Source organism: Caloenas nicobarica, chromosome 23 (genome assembly GCF_036013445.1).
Source record: "Caloenas nicobarica isolate bCalNic1 chromosome 23, bCalNic1.hap1, whole genome shotgun sequence".
NCBI classification, from domain to species: Eukaryota; Metazoa; Chordata; class Aves; order Columbiformes; family Columbidae; genus Caloenas; species Caloenas nicobarica.
The window spans coordinates 6,077,921-6,099,266 of NC_088267.1; the positions used below are offsets into that span (position 1 = coordinate 6,077,921).

Below are 21,346 nucleotides of genomic sequence, written 5' to 3' on the forward strand. Positions count from 1 at the left end.
ACCGTCCGAACAGCACGTACCCCAGTTCCCCCTTGGCCTCAGCCCCTGTTACATCTGTCTGTCTGTCTGTCTGTCTCTCACAAGTGCAGAAAGAAAATCAAGCTCCTGTGCCCCAATTTCTTGTCCCTCAGCAAGTAAAACTTACATGTCAAGGGCATCCAAAGCCTGCCTGGTTTCTGCATGCAGCTTTCGTTCCCCAGGAGGACAGCATCTGAGAAAAGAAGATAAAACCCTGTTGTAAGGATGATAATGATGCATCCCGATTATTATTTGTTTAATTAAAAGAGTCTGGACAGATACAGAGGCAACAATTAACAATTATCTTCCGTAAAGAACTTTCACAACAGCTGAATAAGTTAATGGGTTGTGAGATGAAGACAAATCATTACAGCTAATGGTTAGTCTATTGTTTGTGAGTCTGAAGGTGTACGGGAAAGTCTTTGCACTTCCATCTAAGGTCTGATTTAAGGGGCTTTTTTTGCTCTTTCTGTTAACACAGAATAGACAAGTAGCAATCTTCTTCTGTTGTGCAGCTGGGATTATCCAGGAGCCATGGAATTAAGTTATAAATGAAAATTTAAACTATTCATTACACTTCATTAATAGACTTCAGGAAGTTTAATTGTGGAAATAAATTATAGAGAGGTCAATTCATAACTTTTGATTTACTTTACACCCCCCACCCCATGTCAGGAGGGTGCGTTAGGATAATTAGGGCTAGCAGTGATCCCAACCTTGCCTTCACCCTGCCGCCTGGCGGGGGTGTCCCCAGGGCCAGCGGTGTCCCCAGGGCCAGCGGTGTCCCCAGGGCCTGCCATGTCCCCAGGGCGAGCAGCGGGGTACGGGGCAGCTGGCAGGACAAAGCAAAGGGAAGGTTTTTGCAAACACTGCCACCCCCTGGCTTTTTCCACAGTGTTGGTTTTTTGTTGCCCAAAAAAAAAGACTTAAGTTTGCGTCGCTTCAGGGAGCTGCGTGCTTCACTTCTACGAATTGCTGGTGGAAAGACCGAACACTGGTGGGCAGGGATTAGTTTTTCCACAGGGACTCGGTGGCTGTGGGGACTTCACGCCATGAGCTGCCTGTGGAGACACCGGCCTGGCGGCTTCCCCAGCGGTGGGGTGAGCTGTACGGGATGGCTCAGGGCCGCAGGGTCATGGAAAGCGGCTGTGAGGCCCGAACCATCGAGGCCGCGTTTGGGGCCCGGGCGCCGCAGCCTGGGTACCCTGTGGGGCGTGTGAGGCAGCCCAGGCCCAGGCCCCACTGCGGCCTGTGGGATAAGCGGATCCCAGCCCAGCGAAGGCTGGCTTTAAGCAGCCCCTAGGCTTCGCGAAGGCGGAAGGGGGGCCGCGGAAACGCCGGGCGGCGGGACAGGGGTATGTGGCCGGGCCCTGAGGCTCCGGTTCCGCGGGCGGAGGCCCCGGGCCGGCGGTCATGGCGCCTCTGCGCCTACAACTCCCAGCAGCCCCTTCGCGGCGCCGCACTCCCGCCCTCCTCCACGCCGATTGGTCGAGCCTGAAGGAAGAGCTCTGCCTTCTCCCGTTGGTTCAGGGAGCTGTCAATCACGGCGTGACGGCGGCCTGGAGGGCAGGACGAGGAGGTATTCTCGAAAGCGACTTGCGCCGTTTGCGTGAGGTCGGGGTGGCTGCGGGTGTGAGGCGGGCGGTGGCGCAGTTGGCGTGGCGCATGCGCTGAGCGGCGCGGGGAGAGCGGCGGCGGGGGGTGCTGCTGAGCCCCGGACAGCTGGAGGGGTAAACAGGGCAGGGGGCGGGGGGCACGGCCGGGGCCTAGGCCGGCCCGCACCTCAGGGCCCTGCCCGAGCCCCGGGGACGGCGCCCGGTGGCCGCGGGGCCTTTGTGGTTTGCCGTCTCTTCTCGGTCCCGCTCTCCCCCCCGCATGGATGGAGCCTCGCAACTTCCAGTGCCCGCTGTGCCCGGGAGGCCTGACAGGTAACGGTCCCGAGGGCCGGCGGGGCCCCGCCCGCCTCCAGCCCCTCCTTCCTGTCAGCCGTCCACCCTTGGACCCTCTTTCCTGTCAGCTATCCCCCCTGCACCCCCTTTCCTGTTCACCTGTCCCCCCCTGCACCCCCTTTCCTGTCAGCAGCCCCCCCCGCCCCTCATCTGACAGTTCCCCGCACACCTCCTGCTGTCCCCCCTTTCCTGTGGGTTACCCCCACCCCAGGCTCTGTCAGCTGCCCCCCCCTTATCTCCTTGCCAGACATTCCCCCCACTCCTCTTTTCCAGGAGCCAGACCCCATCCCTCTTCAGAAACCCTCCTTTATCCAGCCCCCCCTCCAGCCCCTCACCCCCCGTTTTCTCCATCCCTTCTGCCTGCCCCCCCAACCAAGCACCCCTTTCCCCCCAGCCCTGTTGATACCCACATCCTCTGGCTGCTACCCACCCCCAAGGTTCAGCCCCTGCTTTTTGGCTCCTCTTTTCCCCCATCCCACACCTGGCACTGCCCTGGCCTCACTTTCTTCTCCCCTTTCCTAGGGGCTGACTCTGCCCTGCTCCGCTTTCCCTCACTAAAGCCTTCACCTGAAACTCTCCCCTGCCCCAGCGGGTGTCCTGGAGCCCCTTGCTTGGAGAGATCAACCTTTCCTCCTCTGCCCAGTGTCTGCTGGCGAAACTCCTTCCTGGAACTACTGGGCCATGTGGGTTTTGGCATCAGACTGTAACTTGTGCTGGGCTGAGGGGTTGTCTTGCATCTTCTTTTTTTCCTGTGGGTGATCAGCTGGAGAATGAAGACTAAAGGTACGATGCCAGCTTAGGGGGCAGCTGCCCAAGCTCTAAGCGCTGTGTCTCTAGGCATATCAAAGTTTTCCCTGACACTACCATCCTCTTGTGCCAGGTCTGTCAGGTCGCAGCTCCCACCTCCTCTCCTGTCCACCTTTGTTTTAGCAGCTCCTCCGTTGTTGGCTGGCTCCGTGTTCTGAGCCATCTGTCCTGGGGAGCGACTGCTGCTCCTGGCAACTCCATCAGCTGTAGCAAAACCTTCTTTTTGCGAGGTATCTGCTGTTAACCAGATCATTTCTTCTTGTTTCTCTCGATTTGTTAAAAAAATTGACCTATTTATATGTATATATTTTAATTTGATCCATGACCCCCTGGAAAGTCAAGGTAAAGAGGATAGGGAAAACAAGTTGTGAGGCTAAAGATTGCTGAGTTGGGTCCTAGGTGGTATTTGGACGGGTGAAGTAATTTACAGATGCTTAAGGGAAGGGTCACAGGAATCTTCCTTTGGGATGAGTTGTGGATCCACAAGGCTCGTAGTGTGCAGACTGGTGCTTTATCAATGACCTTGAGTTTGGAGGCTGAGAAACTTGGGTGCATCCGAACAGTGAGGATTTGGATTGCTCATTTAAGAACGAGTGCTGCTGCTTTGTGGAGTTTCTTCGTGTTGATGGAGCTTTTCGAAAGGGCGGTGGTCACCAGGTTTGAACTTTGAAGCCCCGTCTGTGTCAGTGCGTTATTGTGTGTGTGAGGTTGGGGGGTGTGTGTAGGTGGTTCTGTGAGGGGAAAATACATTCAAGCGAAGGAACAACCCCCCAAATCCCAGCTGCGTTGGGACCATTCAATATTAAAACAAGCGAATTGTTTGCATTATCGGTGTCGAGGCTTTGTTTCCAGACTTGGAGCGAGTGTTTCAGGAAAATTAGAAGATCCAGCTGGGGAAAGCCAGAGAATCGTGTTACTCGCCGCTCTCCCCATACCCTGAAGCACCCTTTCAAAGCACACTTTTTCAGGAGCTTAAGAGGCTTGTAAGTTACTGTCAGTGTAAATAGAGCCTGGCAGCTTTTGAGCCCACAGCCTGCAGAAATCTGCGGCTTGTTAATTTTTTACTGCAGATTTAAAGGCCAAGTGTGCGAAAGTTCTTTTTCTGCCCCTGGAGCTTTGTGTCGCGGGAGCAGAAGAGTCCGCGGGTGAACTGCAGCTGGGATGGTCCCTCTGTATGCTTTGCGGTGTCGCCATGGATGAGGTGAAGATTTTAACCGGATCGCATGTTTTCAGTCCTGTCTGGGGTGTTCCAGGCAGGTTTGGAACAGTGAGGGACAAGGGAAGGTTGTCCTTGCTTGGAACTGAGTGCAGACACGCTTGTGAAGGGTGATGGAAAAACGTGCTCCGGCATCATCTAATAAATGACCAAAAAAGGTCACAATGGTCTCTTACGGGTGGCCAAAGTGAAGCTGCTTGTGGGATCATCACTGGTAGCAGTAGTGCAGATTTATCCGAAATTGTTCCTTGTCACCGGGACTTAATCCTCTCATTTCATCATGAGTTGGTTGCGCAGGTTTAGTTAAAAGCCAGAGAACTGCTTGAATGGTTTAAGAAACAATATATCTAAAAGCGAACAGAATTTGCATGGCAGTTTTTGCTGGAACAAAACTGGGAGGTTTTGCTGAAAGAGGAACATCTTATACAAATTTCCATGCCTTTAGTGGTAACAAATGCACAGACTCTTTGAAGGGGCTTCATGATTGGAAGCCTATATGTGTCTAAGAAATCAGAGACACTGTTTATTTTTCTCTGATTATTTATATATTTTTTTCCAGGAGACCTACAAATCTTAGGGGATTTTATGCTTTATGCCAGGATCAGTTTCTAACATAATTAGAAACTGTTGATCTCCATGAATAGTGGTGTGGTCAATATAATATCTAGTGTTAAGAGCACTTAATGATTGTTTCATAGTAAGAACTCTACGTGTATTAACTCCAGAACTAATTAATTATGATATTTACGGCGAATGTGAGTCTGGGATTGTGACCAGTTGTGACTAATGGACAAAGTCGGACCTGGAATGAGAATTTGGGACTTCTTCATTCTTTGTTTGTGATTCCATGATAATTGAAGGTTGCCGAAGGCTTTGCAGCTGCGCAATACCTGTCAGACAACAAAAAAACAGCATCAGGAAAGCAAGAAAGGCTCTTAGAGTCTTCCTGGCCAAGCATATACACATGTTCTGGGAGACCTTTAAGCATTTTACAACATTTGGTCGCCAAACCAAGTCCTGTCTAGACAAGAGAGACACCTTGGGCTCATGTATTCGCGTTTGACTTGAAGCTGCTTTTTGAGTTAGCAGTCATCTCGTTTCTTGCAGAAATTAGCAGAAAAGTGTGTCTGGAAACCACATCCCCGTGGGTATCTCCAGCAATGTGGCTTTATTGAGCCCAGCTGGCACGTGGATGTGGAGCTGGCCTGGGACACAGGTAGCGATGGGTCTGGCCTGGTTTCCCGTGTTCACCTCTGAGCTGCAGAGGCAGCAAGATCCACCTGCCCTTGTGCTGAGGTGCTTTAGAATCATCAAATTGTAGAATCCTTTTGGCTGGAAAAGACCCTCAAGCTCATCGAGTCCAACCGTTCCCCCAGCCCTGGCACTGCCCCATGTCCTGAGAACCTCATCTCCGTCTGTCCAACCCTTCCAGGGATGGTGACTCCAGCACTGCCCTGGGCAGCCTGTTCCAATGCCCCACAGCCCTTTGAGGAAGAAATTGTTCCCCAGATCCAACCTCAACCTCCCCTGGCGCAACTTGAGGCCATTGCCTCTGAAGAGATGACGCTAATGACATTAAGTGCTATTTGTGCCACCGGTTACTGGAAGCCCCTCAGTTCAATAGACACTAGGCCTCAGTACCGGGATAACCACTAAAACCAGCTCTATAATGTGCACAAAACTATTCACGTTCCAAATTAAACTCCCAGTCCTTTGGGGAACAAATTGTTCCTAAATCCAACCTCAGCCTCCCCTGGTGCAACTTGAGGCTGTTTCCTCTGGTCCTGGCGCTTGTTCCTGGGGAGCAGAGCCCGACCCCCCCCGGCTCCAAGCTCCTTTCAGGCAGTTCAGAGATCAGGTCTCCCCTCAGCTCCTGTTCTCCAGCTGAACCCCCAGCTCCCTCAGCCGCTCCCATCACACTTGTGCTCCAGCCCCTCACCAGCTCCGTTCCCTTCTCTCAACTCGCTCCAGCCCCTCCACGCACTTTGCTGCAGGTTCCTGCCTCCCTTCCTTCCCGTGCTTGTGAGCTCTTCTCTAGGACAGCTGCTGTTGTCTCCCTGTAGACTCTGTCTCTATAAACATGCAAACCAATACCTCCTCTAAGCTCAGGTGGAAAGCCAGAGGATAGGTACCAAAATCTGATAGCTTAATCATCTACTACAAGAATTAGTGTGAAATATTGATGAGCAAATGCATTCACTTTGCTGCCTCCTGCTATTAAGCCTGGGAATGAACCAGTATTACTTAACATGAGAGTGAGTGAGGTTAAATATGCTTAAAACATAAGGTGTCTTCTTGGGCCTGCATGCTGGCTTTCCTGGGAGGCTGAGGTTGGATCTGGGGAACAATTTCTTCCCCAAAGGGCTGTGGGGCATTGGAACAGGCTGCCCAGGGCAGTGCTGGAGTCACCATCCCTGGAGGGGTTGGACAGACGGACATGAAGTTCTCAGGACATGGGGCAGTGCCAGGGCTGGGGGAACAGTTGGACTCCATGAGCTTGAGGGGCTTTTCCAACCAAAATGATTCTATGATTCTGCTTCTGGAGTAAAAGGGAATGTGGGTTAAATAGGTACGTGATACGTGACAGACAAATCCGTACAGACTCGCTCAGTTTCAGGCTGGCCAGTGGATTCTAGGGAACCCCTGATTTACTCACTAAAACAGATGGTGGGATCCAAAAAATCTCAGATAACTGCTCCAACATCTGGGGGTGCGAGTTGAGCTTCTTCCACCCTGGTGAAGTTGAGGTGCGTGGCAGAGGCCATTTGCTTTACTGGAAATCTCTGCTGCAGACACTGGATGTGGATGGGGTGAGTTTGGGCTGCGTGTGTGTGTCTGGGGTTGGAATAGGAGCTGGGGAAGGTACGGCCTTATTAGCCCTCGCTGGGCATGGAGCAGGAGCAAAGTCCTCCCGCTGTCCCGACTCACCTTGTGTTCAAGGCCTGCGCTCACTATGGGAATTTCATCAGTTTTATTCTCATCATACTTACAAAATAGGGCTGGAATACAACCCTGAGGGCTGCTCATCGGCTGCTGTAGGGACATGCATCTGCAGAGACCCACAAACACCTATGCCTTTTCTCTGTGTTGTACTCAAGAGATCCTGCGGCTTCCCAAAAATTCTTGCTTAGGAGCCTACTGCTCCAAATTCCAATTTTCAGTTTGTTTTTTAGCTTTTCTTGCTATCTGTACGTCTGAATGACATTTCTGTGTTTGCTGCCGAGCTGCACGGAGGAGCCAGCTGTGTTAGGACAGCAATCCGAACTTCCACGTTGGCCAAACTCTGCTTTCTGTGAGGAAATGGGAACTCTTGGTACCTCCTACCTGAAGTCACTCACGGTCGAAACCCTCGTTTCGCAGCAACCCGACAGACGAACTAGTGGAGAATCAGGCAGGGTTTGTTGAAACTTCAGCCTGACCTCAGCCGAGTTATTTGTTGCTGCATTTCTGTGAAATGTTCTTGTTTCAGTGAATCAGCATTTCCTCGTTCAGAAGAGGACACGTTTGAAAATTTGGGCTTGTTCTGCTTGTGAAAGCTTTTAAAGAGAATTTAAAACTATTGGGTTACGTAGGACAAAATGAGTGTTTAAATTTTTTATTTTTTTAAGAGAACTGTAGAAATACCAAAATGGGACAGCTCAGGGCCTGCAGTGTGTAGATGAGGTGAACTACATAATTTCTCAGAGACTGACTAGTCCTTTGCTGGGCAGGGTTGTGACATTGACTCCACAATCTGAATGTTTTCTGGCAGATTTAGTTAATTCTATATGGTTTAAATTATTTAGGTTAGTGCATTAAATATGGAACTCCGTTAACAGTGTGGAAAACTTTTAATTTCTCCTGGAAATACAACTTTAAATGATCGCCCCTTTTCTGTTGCTAATGTAATTGAGTGCTGAGATGATAGTGTCACCTGATGGTTGGCTGTTGTGATTTCTAAGGAACACTTATGCCCTTTCAGTTCTTTTTTTTTGGCTGATAATCAAGCATAGTAAACGAGAGAGAAAAGGTGGCCAAAAATATCGATGCTTTGTTATTCACAGTATAATAAGTCTTGTTGATTGGAGAGTTTGGGAGATGTGAAATTGGACATGAGTGGCCGTGTGATGGTGGGAGGTCAGCTGTGGAACAGGGTGCTGCCCTGGCCTTGCGGGGTCTTTGCTGGCATAAAAATGGTACTTTTTGAGGCTGATGTAGATCTGGAGTTGTGCTCGTCGTGGATTTCTCCGCAAACTGGGGATGGCCTCTTACGTCAGATGTTCTTCAGTTTTACCTTGTTCCTTCCCATCCTCAAGTTTCTTGCAGAAGCCTTTATACAAAACTTTTCAGTTCTTAACCACTGCTGTTTTTTGAAAATCAAGTACTTGACGTTGTATATGAATGGCCTAATGTATTTGTCTGCCTGCCTTTGTTCCCTCCCTGTTGTGTCCTGCAGGTAATTAAACGCCCTTGGTGTGGATCTTTGCTCTGGTGGCATGCTTGGATGCACAGCAGCTCTTCCGATAGCTTCTCTTCATCTGCCCCATTGCCAGAAGATGGCGAAAGCCAACATTACCAGAGACATCATCCACAGACAGATCAAGGTACGTGCTGGCCAAGCGCTCGCTTGTGTTGGGTGGAGAGCAGACAGAATCGGTGTTTGCTGCATCGCGTAATACTTGTGTTGTTGCCTTTACTTCTGAAAAGATCTCTGCTACTTATGTATCGATAAGCTGTATAAGAAGCTTAAGAAAGCAAACACATAGGACCTATCGCTGTCCTTAACGAAGAGCTGGGATGGAGCGTGGCGTAACGGTTCTTCTTCCTAGCAGGAGCGCACCTCGCTGATTTGACATCAGCAGGTCTGTTCCTTTCGAGCACAACATTGAAGAGAAAAATCTAGCTGCTTGTGTTTGGGTACCACAAAGAACCTTTAGCCAGCTTCCCTCGAGAGTTTTCTGTCTGCTGCTTTACGTGTTCTCTTTGTGTGATCTTGCCATCAAAGGTATTTTCTGACTGTAGTAGAGTTGACGATCTCTGTCTCAGTCTCTTTCTATCTCTTTTTCTTTAAAGAGTGGTGTGTTTGCTTCCTTTGTGCAGGGAAAAACTTCTGCGGTGGTTGAATCAGTCATCTGATGGCTGCATTTGTGAAATATCTGTTAACGTGAAAGGACTAGCTCCCGCAGACACAATAGGCAATTATTACTTGGACTCAGAGGCCTTAAATCATTTGCAGCTTTGCTGGTAATCAGCATTCACAAAAGTGGCCTGTTAGTGGCCAGAATAAGGAACTAGGAGCTTGAATGCTTGCTTTGCAGTTTGGTACCAAACTTTGTATTATAAGCTTGCTATTTAATCCATGTGCAAAGATTTATTTTGCGGCTCTAGCAAAGAAGGAATGGTTTTGTGGTTAGAGCATTAGCCTGGGACTTTTTCACCCTGGCTGCTCTGTTAGACTTCCGTGTGTGACCTTGGAAAGGTTGCTAAGTCTGACAGTTCCTTGTAGAAGAAGCAATATCCTACTGCACAGAGCTCACAAGGCCACTGAGGTTGCAATAGCAAGGCAATTATAACTGCAGCACCTTGCACTGGGCCCAACAGTGTTTTGGGAGTGCTATCTGTAAAAATATGTCAAGGGGTTTCACATTTGTAATGGAAGTTGCTACAAAAAGTCTGTTCAGTTTTGGTTTTCCTCCAATCCCCTTATGTCTGTCTCAATTTTGTTTTCAAAAGCTTTTGTTGTGTGGAGCTCATTGCTTAACGTTGCTCTGCAGAGCTGTAACGTCGTACACTAGTTCTTTGTGCCCGCCCTGTGACTCCTGACGTGTTCCTAGTACCGTAACTATGATTTTTGACATTAGTGTTCTCATCTATAAATTGTGATAACGATGGCTTGAGTCGCCTGACTATAGCACAGCATGGGACGGGACCGAGGCTGAATCAGGTTCTGGGGCGGAATCTCCTCGGACATGAGATGTTCCATCCAAAACATGACTTGCATTCCCTTTTCTTCACGCCTGCCTCTGCAGTTGGCCTTCTCTCATGGAAGCCATCTGCTCACGCATCTGTGGACCCTGTGAGCTCACAGGGGAAACAACTGTCCCGTTTTCTTCACCTTCATTTGTACTGCGGCGGTTTTGCAGCAGCTGTTCCCTTCCCTGCAGAACAGGCTGTGCTGTGGTGCTGCAGCCACGCGCTCCTACTCCATTTCTGATCAAATAAGCCGTCTCTAACGGACGCTTCCCAGTTACATTCCCCAGTACTTTGCCCCGTGATGGTGATAAAGTTCTGTGTAATGGCAGAATTCTGGGCAGCCGTGGTCTTCAGGAGTGAGTTGCTTTCAAAATCCTTGCCGAGGGATAGCGACAGGCATCGTTTCTGGCCCCAAAATAGGCAACTTATTCTGTCTTGGTGCAGGCCTCTCAAAATACATCTTGGCTACCCAGCTGGAGGCTGGCAATTAGATAAACATCATTTTAAATGAATTCAAGAATTACAAACCGCCTACCTGGAGATGATGCAGACCATGTCTCCCTACTACAGGACAGGTACCTAATGCTACAGACACCCCAATACGTGGCAGGGACCCTGCTTGATTTTTAAAGTTCTTGAATCTTCTCCTAAAGAGGAAAAAAAAAAGGAGTGTATTTGTATTGCTGTAGTCAGTGTGGCAATTGTTTGCTTCCTGCAGGAGAGGGGTGCACTGGGCTTCGAGCGACACTATCATGTCACCGATCCGTTCATTCGACGCCTGGGCCTGGAAGCAGAATTGCAAGTGAGTGGGTCCTGTTTAAAATAACAAACTGAGCTACTTGTACAACTTAATGCAGAAAAGACAGCATGCGGGAGTGTACAGAATTCTCCTGGATGGGATAGGTACTGATTACGTCGTCCTCTGAACTGCATTAGAGCCAGGGATAGCTCGGTGGGATCTTGTGTGAGCTTTCTGCGTTAAATAACGCATCTACACGCAAACCTTTAACGGGTGTCGATCGACTGATCGTAATGGGGTACCCAGAGAAGGCAACTGTCAGCTGGGCAAGACACTCAGCTCTGACACTCAAGACCTAAAGAATAGGTGGTTGTATTGCAGTCTGACACAGCCTAAAAATATATCTTGGTTTAGGGGAGGAAAGGACTCGTTTATCCTCCTTTTTCTACCACATGTCCCATATCGAACACTACTTGGTGCTCTCTTAGCCTTTCCTGTTGCAGCTGGGAGTTAATTTGGATGAAGATGTGTGATATAGTCACCCAGCAGCAAGGTGCTTCTAAAAGAGTTATCAAAAGTGCATTTTCCCAGCGTTCCCAGAGAACCTGTACATGTAATTTGTCAGCCTAGCCAAGGGCTTTCGAAGCAAAGTCACCTTTCCATGTGTACAGCAGGATTTCATTTGTAGCCTCTGAGACTAAACTGCCATTTTATTCAGCAGTACACTTTTTAAAAAAACGTGTTTCATTTTGCCTTTTCTACCCCACCTGCTATAGCATGTCTGTCTTTTCTGGAGGTGCTTATCTGCCATGTGGGTGTTTTGGTTTTGGTTTTTTTTTTTCAGGGTTGGAATAAAAAAACCTGCTTGTATGGGAACAAGTTGTTTTGTGCAGGGAGTTCTCTGTGTCCTTGTCTTAGAACAGCTCTGTTTGATAAGTCTGAAGTTTGTGTAATACCATCTTCCCTTTTTAAATTTTGTTTTCCTCAGGGTCACTCTGGGTGTGTCAACTGTCTAGAATGGAATGAAAAAGGAGAGTAAGTATGTGCCTTGATTTGGGGGATAAACAAACCCATAACCCCAGGTTCTCCCAAGAGGAGGACGTGGGGTGTCTTTATCATAAGCAGCTGCTTCCCATTCCTGGTAAAGTGGAGCTCAGGCTCCAAGTTTTGAACTGTAGTAGAGCTCAGGCTTCAAAAGAAGCTTTATTTTGTTAAATATATCTGGTTATTATTAGAAACGCCCCTTTCGTGAGTTCAGAAGGGAAATGGTCAGACTAAGAAGTGGAGATTGAAGGCTGCTTCTCTTCTCTTAAGTGGTATTATGGATTATAATGGATCTTTAGGATTTGCCCAGCTGGTAGTGACATTTCCCCACCCCCTTCACCGTGCTCTTCAAAGCTTCTGCTGGGGGACAAATATATAAGGGAGAGAGGCAGAGCATTTACCCCTCTCTCCGATTTGAGAGGGAAACTAAACATAAGAGCATTTCTGTTAGCCAAGTGGAATAGAGTATCTGCATGAGAAAGGGCTGGATAGAAGAGCATGTATTTTTGACATACCTCTCGTAAGATCCAAAGTCTTGCTGTCTGATAATACTCAGGATTATTTACTAGTGAAAATTTCATGTATTTGAAAGAGATCTGGCTGCAAGGAACTAAGTTTAAAACAGCTGATGGTTGCAGATGTCAGATTCTTTTGCTTGGAATGAAGATAGATGAACAAGGCAAACGGCGCCTTGCGATACCGCTCCCACACCCTGCACTGAAAAAAAGTCTGTGAATCACTGAGAGAACCCTGGCCTGAGACTGCTTGGGCACATCCAAAGTCCGGGAATGAATTGCGGATGATGCAGAGCAGTTAATTAAGCCAGGCTAATCAGGAAAATGGAGGCCCTGCGTTTTGTTCTTGACCAAATGCTCCTGTTGTTGTCCCCTGTGCCACCCGAGTCTGTGGTGAGCTGGTTCGGTGAGCTAAACCAACGACAAACTCTCGCTTTATTTGCTGCGGAGTTGACGTTTGGCTGGTTTAGCTCCCTGAACCGGCTGAATGGATCGGTGCACGGGGAGCAACAAGAACACATGGCTGAGGAAAGAGGGAGGAAATGGGCTGCTTGGAGCTGAATTAACTTAATGGCTGTGGTCAAACCACTCTAAGAAATTTGGCACAGCTTAGAACAGAATACCTGATGCATACTTGTCTTCTGTTTCTTTTAGCTTGTTGGCCTCTGGCTCTGATGACCAGCATACCATTGTCTGGGATCCTCTGCACCACAAGAAACTCCTTTCTATGCACACGGGACATACTGCAAACATCTTTTCCGTCAAGGTATATGGTTACGTGGAATGAACAGCTAACAAAATCAGTGACCTAGGCAGCAAGAGAATAGATTCTTGCTGGGAAACATTTTCCCGCAGGCAATTTCCCCTTCCAAATAATTTAATATTTGTAATGTCAGGGAAAAATTACATTAAATCTAATACATGCACTTCTTAGTTTATGCGGCTCCTGGACTTATCTCATTCTCTTTGTAAATTCAAAGGAAATGGTTGTAGCAAATTGGGATGAGACCGTTTTGTGTGTCGCTGGAGCTGGTGACTCTTGAGTGTGCTCACTGGCCTATGTGTAATGTAGGTAATAACGTGGGTCATCCTGTGTTCCTAAAACCAAGCTGCTCTGTGACGTGCCAGGCCAGCTCGGCCGTGTCTATATGAACATCGTCAGCACTTCTTGCTTTTAAATGTCAAATCTGTCCCCCACAGTTCTTGCCGCATTCAGGGGATCGGATCCTCATCACGGGAGCTGCAGATTCCAAAGTGCACGTCCATGACTTGACTGTCAAGGAGACCATCCACATGTTTGGAGATCACACCAACAGAGTTAAGCGGATTGCCACAGCTCCCATGTGGCCTAACACTTTCTGGAGTGCAGCAGAAGACGGGCTAATCAGGTACGGAACTCTAGTTGTTCTGCCCCAAAATTAATTGGATTAGGATCCACTGCAGTGTGTAGTGTGCACAGATCTGAAGAGAAACTGTCTCTGTACTAAAGAGCTTAAGCTAATCTTTCCTTTTCCTGAAACGGGCAGGATTCATCTTGAAATGTAGACTCCTCTGGTAAGTACTCTCCTCAGCTCCTCTATTTTTCTCCACTGAAAAGGGAGGCCAAGAAGGGAACGACTACATCAAATGGAGAGGAGATACAACACTGAGCAACGTTTTCCCTCCAGAGTCATTGAGGCTCTAAAATGAGCAATGTTACTACGAGAGTCTGTTCTGCTTTTCATATGAACTGCTGTTCGTGAGGTCACGACTGGGACTTTAATTTGGAACATGAATAGTTTTGTGCACATTATAGAGCTGGTTTTAGTGGTTATCCCGGTACTGAGGCCTAGTGTCTATTGAACTGAGGGGCTTCCAGTAACCGGTGGCACAAATAGCACTTAATGTCATTAGTGTCATCTCTTCAGAGGAAACGACCTCAAGTTGTGCCAGGGGAGGTTGAGGTTGGATCTGGGGAACAATTTCTTCCCCAAAGGGCTGTGGGGCATTGGAACAGGCTGCCCAGGGCAGTGGTGGAGTCACCATCCCTGGAGGGGTTGGACAGATGGACATGAGGTTCTCAGGACATGGGGCAGTGCCAGGTCTGGGGAAACAGTTGGACTCCATGAGCTTGAGGGTCTTCTCCAACCAAAATGATTCTGTGATTCCATTGTCTAGTGGCACGGGCTGCCTGACACTCCCTTCCCTTTGCAGACAGTACGATCTGCGGGAGAACAGCAAACGTTCAGAAGTCCTGATAGACCTGACGGAGTACTGCGGGCAGCTGGTGGAGGCCAAATGCCTGACGGTCAACCCCCAAGATAACAACTACTTAGCAGTAGGGGCGAGCGGCCCCTTTGTGCGGCTCTACGACATACGCATGATCCACAACCACCGGTAATGGCAACTGACATGATTGGTACAGAAATCTGTCCAAGGCTGTGGTGGGAAGGAGGAGTTGCAATGATCTGGCTCTTGATTGTCCTGCTGTGGAGTTTTACCAGTATTCTTTTATCACCCAGAGAATAATTTTAATTTGTGCAAGTGCACTGCGCTGTGTGAGGCCAGCTTGTGACTGCACAGCTGTGTCGGCCTTGCCCTTGTGTGTGAACAACAAGTGTCAGCATAGATCAGGCTTCCAGCAGTTGAATGCTGTGATTATAAGATTGTTCTTTTTGGACAGAAAAAGCATGAAGCAGAGTCCTTCAGCCGGAGTTCACACATTCTGCGACCGACAGAAGCCCCTCCCGGATGGAGCAGCGCAGTACTATGTGGCAGGTACGGGAACCTGTGCTGGGGGTGACTGATGGGACTTTAAGTTAATGCCTGAAGAAGCAGAGTTGCACCCATCACACCAGAAACCGCTGCTTGAAGAGCTCTTATCTGATACAGGGATGTTCCACAGAATTGCAGTTTATTTCACTTCTGTGCTGTGAATTCTTGCTGACGTTATCTGCTCACTCTCCCTGATTTGGCAGTGGTGTGTGTTGGTGAGCTGGCCTCACTTCTGGTCTAGTGTAAATGCCTTTTTGTCACTTTTATTGGGAAGTCAAGGACTGGATAACCTGGGTGCTCTAGGCTTTCTCCTGGAACTGGTCCCAGCAAGGCTGCCCTTCAACATCTTTTTGGCACAGAAGTGGCTCATCCTCATCCTGCACATGAAGAACCAGCGATGCAGTATCTGGGCAATCGCGATGACATTCTTTTCCAGTGCTCGTTATTTACTATGTTTTTTCCCCAAAAATGTTTGATTGTTTTTCAAGTGTCTTAGACCAGCACGTTCAGCAGACCAGTTTTGACTGTCTTGCTTCTGATGAGTCCCGCCAGAGAATTTAAGAAATCTGAATTGGTCATGCAACACATCTGCTGTCTGAAGCAAAAGAACCTGTGTGTGAGCTGAATATTTAGGAGTGTTAGTTTGATTGTGCTGAGGGCTTTATTAAGGAAACCTGTTTAGAGGGTTGAGGTTGGAGGTTCTTGTTTGCAGATGGCCACAAATTGCAGAAGCCGAATCTGTAGCGAATCCCTAAAACTGAGATTTGCTGCGTTCTGCAGACTTCATAGTTAGCAAGCTAGTTGTAAATCCAGTCTTCTCTTCACATGGAGGTGGCCTTGCAGAATTGATACCTGGAACTTGTGAAGAGGCAGCTGCGCACATCTCCGTGTTTTGGTGGCTGATGGAAGGATTCAATAACCAGCGTGGGACATGGAAAATCACTTGGGTGCATGTGGAGTGACATTGCTCTCCTAACAACCTCTTGTGAAAGGGAGCAGCTGGGGTAGGACAAAGACAACGGTTACCGGTTCCGCTAATACATCTGGATCTCTTGTCTCCACAGGGCACCTTCCAGTGAAGCTTCCAGACTACAACAACCGGCTGAGAGTCCTGGTGGCCACATACGTCACCTTCAGTCCTGATGGCACTGAGCTCTTGGTCAACATGGGAGGGGAGCAGGTAGGGAAACAGCTACAGTTTGGCAGAAACTTCGTATTTGGTTGTGTGTGTCGAGTCACTGTACGTTGTGCTTTCTTGAAAACGGGTATAGCACCTTCTCTGAGGGTAATATGATTGATTTGTAAACTGCTTTCTGTTTTATTCAGACTAAAAGCTTGGTATTAGGGATTCATTTGTTGTGCCACCACTGATCAAACGTGAACCACATTCTGTTCTGGTTTTCCAATTCACATTTCACTCTCTGGAAGAGTGAAAAAAAAACCAACCCACAAAAAAACCAAACCAGTTCTGGAACTGACCTTTGATGACCTAGAAAAGATTTCATAACTCATTCTTGAAGCATCAAACTGCGTCTATAATATAATGTAGTGAATAAGGAACTTAGAGAAGCGGAGGCCTTCACCTGGAATATTGATTGCTTTAATTTTAAGCGCTGGGTGATATTAATGGATCTTCTGTAAAGCCCATCAGTGAAATGAGAAAATCCTCCTGACAGCATTAATCAGCATGGATTAAGGAGGAACTTCGCTTGTGGGCAGGTTACTCCATGGTTGTCCTCTACAGATCTCTCTCACACGTGCGCTTATTCCCTTTATGAGAAGGTGCTGAGTGAGATGAATTGTGGGTCTGATCTGGGCTGCCAGTTCCTACACCAGTAGTTTTAAATTAGGGCTTTGCAGGGCTGCTTTTGGAGTCTCTCAGGAAATCTTGGTTTCAGCTTAGAGAGACTTTTACCTTGGTTTAGTGTACTGCATCTTCCCTGTCAATAAATGCTTGGTTTCTTCATGTGCACCGCGTTAATTACATAGTTAAAATATCTTGTTGGAGTTGAAGCTTTTGGAGCAGGTTCACTTGTGGTCAGGTCATCTTTTCAGTTCTGTAGGTGCGGAGAGGGTTTTCTTACCTCTTGAGTACAACAGGGCTCCTATTTCTTAGCATTATTCTTTCAGAACCCAGTGCTGGAATGGAACGTGCCACTGGTGCTGCTGTCATCCTGCGTGTACCCATCTGTAAACAAGATTCCCAGTTAGAAAATTGGAAATAGCAAAACACAAACATGGAACCATGTACCCATCTAGTCCTGGTTTATTTCTGTGACTTGAGCATCTGTGTTTCACTGACTTTTTTTTTTTGTCTCATTCTTCATTCCTTAGGTCTATTTGTTTGATCTAACATACAAACAGCGACCATACACTTTTCTCCTCCCGAAGAAGTGCCATACTTCAGGGGGTAAGTATGATGCCATCCTGAAAGTGAGTGGAAGGCAGAGTAAAATCATGTACTACACGACTCTCTCTGCAGCCTGGTTTGGGCAGGAACTAGGAAAATTAATTAGGGCATGGGTGTGCCTGGGCTGTTTTTACAGTGCAGTTCATACCCCGAGTTCTAAAACGCTTCTACAGAGTGACAAAACTTGTGTCTTGAGGGGAGAAGTGAGCTGTTGAGAGGTGTACGTGTGTGTGAACTAAGGAGAATATTTAAAGCTCCATACGAAAGATAAAGCAGACTTCATCAAGAAGTTGAGGTCCCAGTATCCTGCCTTTGACTGAGAGGGGGAAACTTTGTGGATAGGCATGGAAATAGTATGTTGTTTTTTATTTTTTTAAACATAATAGTAAAATGTAGAATACATCGTTATCCCCTGATGCGCCCATTAGGAAAGAGACAGAACAATCTCTTCCCTAGTCTAAGAATCTGGCCTGGCACTAATATCCCTCCTGGTGGGTGAGATAGTTGAATCAAAAAGTTATTTATTTGATGAGTAAGTATAGCCAAAAGCCTTTTTATTCCTGGCCCTGTTTCTTACAGGGCCTGTTTGTACACAGATACTGCAGGCAGAGAGTGGCTGCAGTATTATTCCCCGGGCAGAGCTGACTCTTATCAGGGAGTGTTCTCTGCTCAGCCCCTTCCCTGTTCTTCCAGCGCTCTGGCAGAGTTTGATCTGTGTACTCAGCGCGCCTTAGGCCTTAATCTAACACACACATCCTGGTAGCAAATCCATGTCCTGCCTGCCTTTCTCTTCTGTCTTGAATGCCTGTGGGCGATCCATACGGCGGGATCTGGTGAGGTCACGCTTTAAATGGCAGGAGAGCGTTTGAACAGGCTCACGGTGCTGTGGTTGCAGCAAACGCTCCACCCTGTTGGGTACAGAAAATTCAGACAAAGGCTGTGAAAAGGCGGTATCGGTATAAAGGCTGAATTTCATGTGCGTGCACGTCTCTGTGCACCAAAATCTCCGAGCGGTTTGGTAGATGGGTTGGACGGTGTCCCCAGTTTCCCAGCCCGTGAAATGGCTGCAGGAGCACTCCCAGCTGCAATGTCAATGCAGTTTGTAAAGCTTGAAGCTGAATATTTTCTATAGAAATGGCAAGTGATGTGGCTGCATGACCTTCAGAGGATTAGTTCAGCTTGTAACAGTTCCTTGAGCAGCAGGGTAAGAAAAGAACGGAAGGAGGAAAGCGTCTGGAATTCTTTTACTGGATTCCTCCAGTAGTTCTACTCATCCTCCTTGTTCTATTAACTGTTCAGCAGCTTAGCTCCATGATTCTTTATCTGACTGAATGTAAAATATACAGTTACTAATGTTACTAACTACTACAGCAGTTTTAAATGTCAGGCTTCTGATGATCGGTCAGGTGCTTCCATTACGGCCTCGGCTTAGTCTGACGGCAGTTCAGTTCACACTGCCCTCTCTTTTTGTGTGTACACTTAGTTCTACGTGTATCTACTTTTCTGTTCTAGAGTTGTGTGTTGCGAAGGACGCTGCAAAGGTTTTTTTAGTCAATGTAAGGAGGCAAATCAAATCCGTGTGGCTGGAGGAGGTGGGACGTGTGGAATCATGAAGGTTTTATTTCTGTTCTGAATGGGCGTTGGCTCAGCTGTAAAATAAAACCCTGAAGCTTCAGATATTAGTTTGTATAATCTACATTGATACCTAGCGTGGCTGTATGGGTTTTTTTTTCTAACCTCCAGAAGTGCAGAATGGAAAAACCTCTACCAACGGCGTGTCGAATGGCATCCATCTCCACAGCAATGGCTTCCGCTTGTCTGAAGGAAGAGCACATGTGAGGTAAGGGGACATTCCTACCTACGTGAAAGCCCTACGGCTCTGTTCTCATCCTCTTCCTCTTGCCGGGGTTTGGCGCTGCTAAACAAGTGCAAATCCGCTTGGCATGTTGACTAGATTGTCAAATGGCCTCTGCCCTACGAGCTGTATTTGCTTCTGGTGCGTGGGCTGCGAACTAGAGTCAGATCAGGCAAGAGCCTCATGGGAGAAGCGTTGTCCATGAGGATTTTTCCCCTCTTATGATGAATTGCTGCAGACAGAACTGAGAAATGACTTTTCAGGCCTGGAAGCAAGGTGTTCTTAGTTGTCCTGAGTGGTTGTTACTTCCAGACCTGCAGGAACTGTGTCTTGGTAAATGGGAGAGGCTGTCAGGTCGAAAGATCTTTGCTTCCCTTTGCCATTTTTTTGGGCACCTTCCTGCTGCAGACTGAACCGAGGCAGCCAAAATTGCTTTACGACAGTGACACAGGAGTATCTGCAGTCTGCACGTGAGCAAGGAAGGGATGGAGAGCCCTCTTCTATTGTTCCTGCTGCTTGCTTTCCTTTCAGAGCAAAATGCAGTTGGGTCGAAGCAGAAGCAGACTTGAAGCACATCTTGCTGACCGATTTTCCTCCAGCTGATGAGACATGGTTAAAAGTCAAGACACAGTTGCTTAATACCATATATGGGTAGTCTTAGGTTCCACCAAAGTTACTTTGTTGGATTTTTTCGGCTTGTTTCCTCTAGATGGCCCCTCCACCACGGCAGCAGAGATGTGGCTGGAATTTGGGGTTGCTGAGCATCAGCTTTGTGCAGGATGCTTGGTTTCTTCCCGAATTTGCATTCTGGTATACATTGCTGAAAGAGGATTAGAAATGTTGTTTATGCAGTCAAAAAAAAATGTATTGTGAAGTCCGAGGGATTAGATGCTGAAAATACCCACTGTTCAATTTTGAATTTATGTCTGTATATAAAGAAAAAATGGAAACAGCCACACGATGGTCAAAAAGAAACCTTCCTCCTGCATTCAGGTTATTCAGGTACAGGGTCTCTTCTGCCTTTTTCTGAAACTTTTGATATTGGCTAATGCTTGCTGGGACTTGCTAAGCTAGAACAAAACACTGCAGACATTTTACTGGCTTACCTGTGCTCCTTTCTGCTTTCCCTTCAGTCCCCAAGTGGAGTTACCTCCCTACCTGGAGAGGATCAAGCAGCAAGCCAATGAGGCCTTCGCCTGCCAGCTGTGGACCCAAGCCATCCAGCTCTACAGCAAAGCGGTGCAGAAAGCCCCCAACAACGCCATGCTGTACGGAAACAGAGCCGCTGCCTACATGAAGCGCAAGTGGTAAGGAAGGAGAGAATATTGGGGAGTTTAGTGTCACTTCTGAGTGCTGCGCTGCCTTGTTGGTCACTGCGAAGCACCCGATTTGCCGATGTGGGTGTTATTGGATCAAACCATAACTGGGTCACCTCTGGCATAGAACAAGAGGGTTGCACAGTGGTGTGTCTTGGAGAAATTACAGCCACAGATCCCGCACAGGCAAGCACAGCTGGTAATAGCTCATCGTTTTGCCCGCTGGCATGCTGAGTAACGTTCTGTTCCTTTCCTGTTTAAAAAGAAACCAAAAATCCACTTCTGAGTAACAGCATTATGAGTGTCTCCAAGGGTGTTTGCATTTCTTTGAGTAGTTCTGATCTGCATTAGAGTATGGCTCTAAATCTGCTGTCAACAGATGAGGTAATGGTTACTGTGCTTCCTAACTTTGTATTTCATGATATAAGGTGGTTGTGGGACTGCCTGGAGTTGCTTTGGTTGCTGCTTTATCCAAGTAACTGGTACCACAGATAGATGCGAGCTGGTGGTCGGTGTTACCCCGGCTAACCCACGCTCCTCGTGACTGGAAACAAACCCCCCTGAGGGATCTGGGGAGGTGGCAACTGGTGCCGCAGAGTCTGGGGGAGGTTCTGCCTTAATTGTTGCAAAATATTCTGTTAGCCTCTGCAGTAGGTAATGTCTTCTCTGACCAATAGCCAGAGCTGCATCTGCAAGATACAGCTCAGTTATTTTAGTATCTGTCCCCTTGAGCAGGGTAAGACTGAGGAGCGTGACTTGCCATTAACATAT

The 21,346-nt window shown here is 47.8% G+C and overlaps 1 protein-coding gene across 2 annotated transcripts in view; it reads left to right on the forward strand.

The window, feature by feature from the left end:
- Window positions 1-1,727: 1,727 nt before the first annotated feature.
- The window catches only part of WDTC1 (WD and tetratricopeptide repeats 1), a 31,061-nt gene continuing 11,442 nt past the window's right edge, over window positions 1,728-21,346 (forward strand). For both annotated transcript variants that reach the window (XM_065650438.1, XM_065650439.1), the window contains exons 1-12: window positions 1,728-1,946; window positions 8,426-8,573; window positions 10,661-10,744; window positions 11,670-11,716; window positions 12,895-13,006; window positions 13,441-13,628; window positions 14,434-14,616; window positions 14,903-14,997; window positions 16,059-16,174; window positions 17,329-17,404; window positions 19,148-19,244; window positions 20,393-20,566. In XM_065650438.1, the coding sequence (XP_065506510.1) occupies window positions 8,466-8,573; window positions 10,661-10,744; window positions 11,670-11,716; window positions 12,895-13,006; window positions 13,441-13,628; window positions 14,434-14,616; window positions 14,903-14,997; window positions 16,059-16,174; window positions 17,329-17,404; window positions 19,148-19,244; window positions 20,393-20,566 (1,280 nt within the window). In that variant the 5' untranslated portion in view covers window positions 1,728-1,946; window positions 8,426-8,465. The remainder of the gene's footprint in view (window positions 1,947-8,425; window positions 8,574-10,660; window positions 10,745-11,669; window positions 11,717-12,894; window positions 13,007-13,440; window positions 13,629-14,433; window positions 14,617-14,902; window positions 14,998-16,058; window positions 16,175-17,328; window positions 17,405-19,147; window positions 19,245-20,392; window positions 20,567-21,346) is intronic.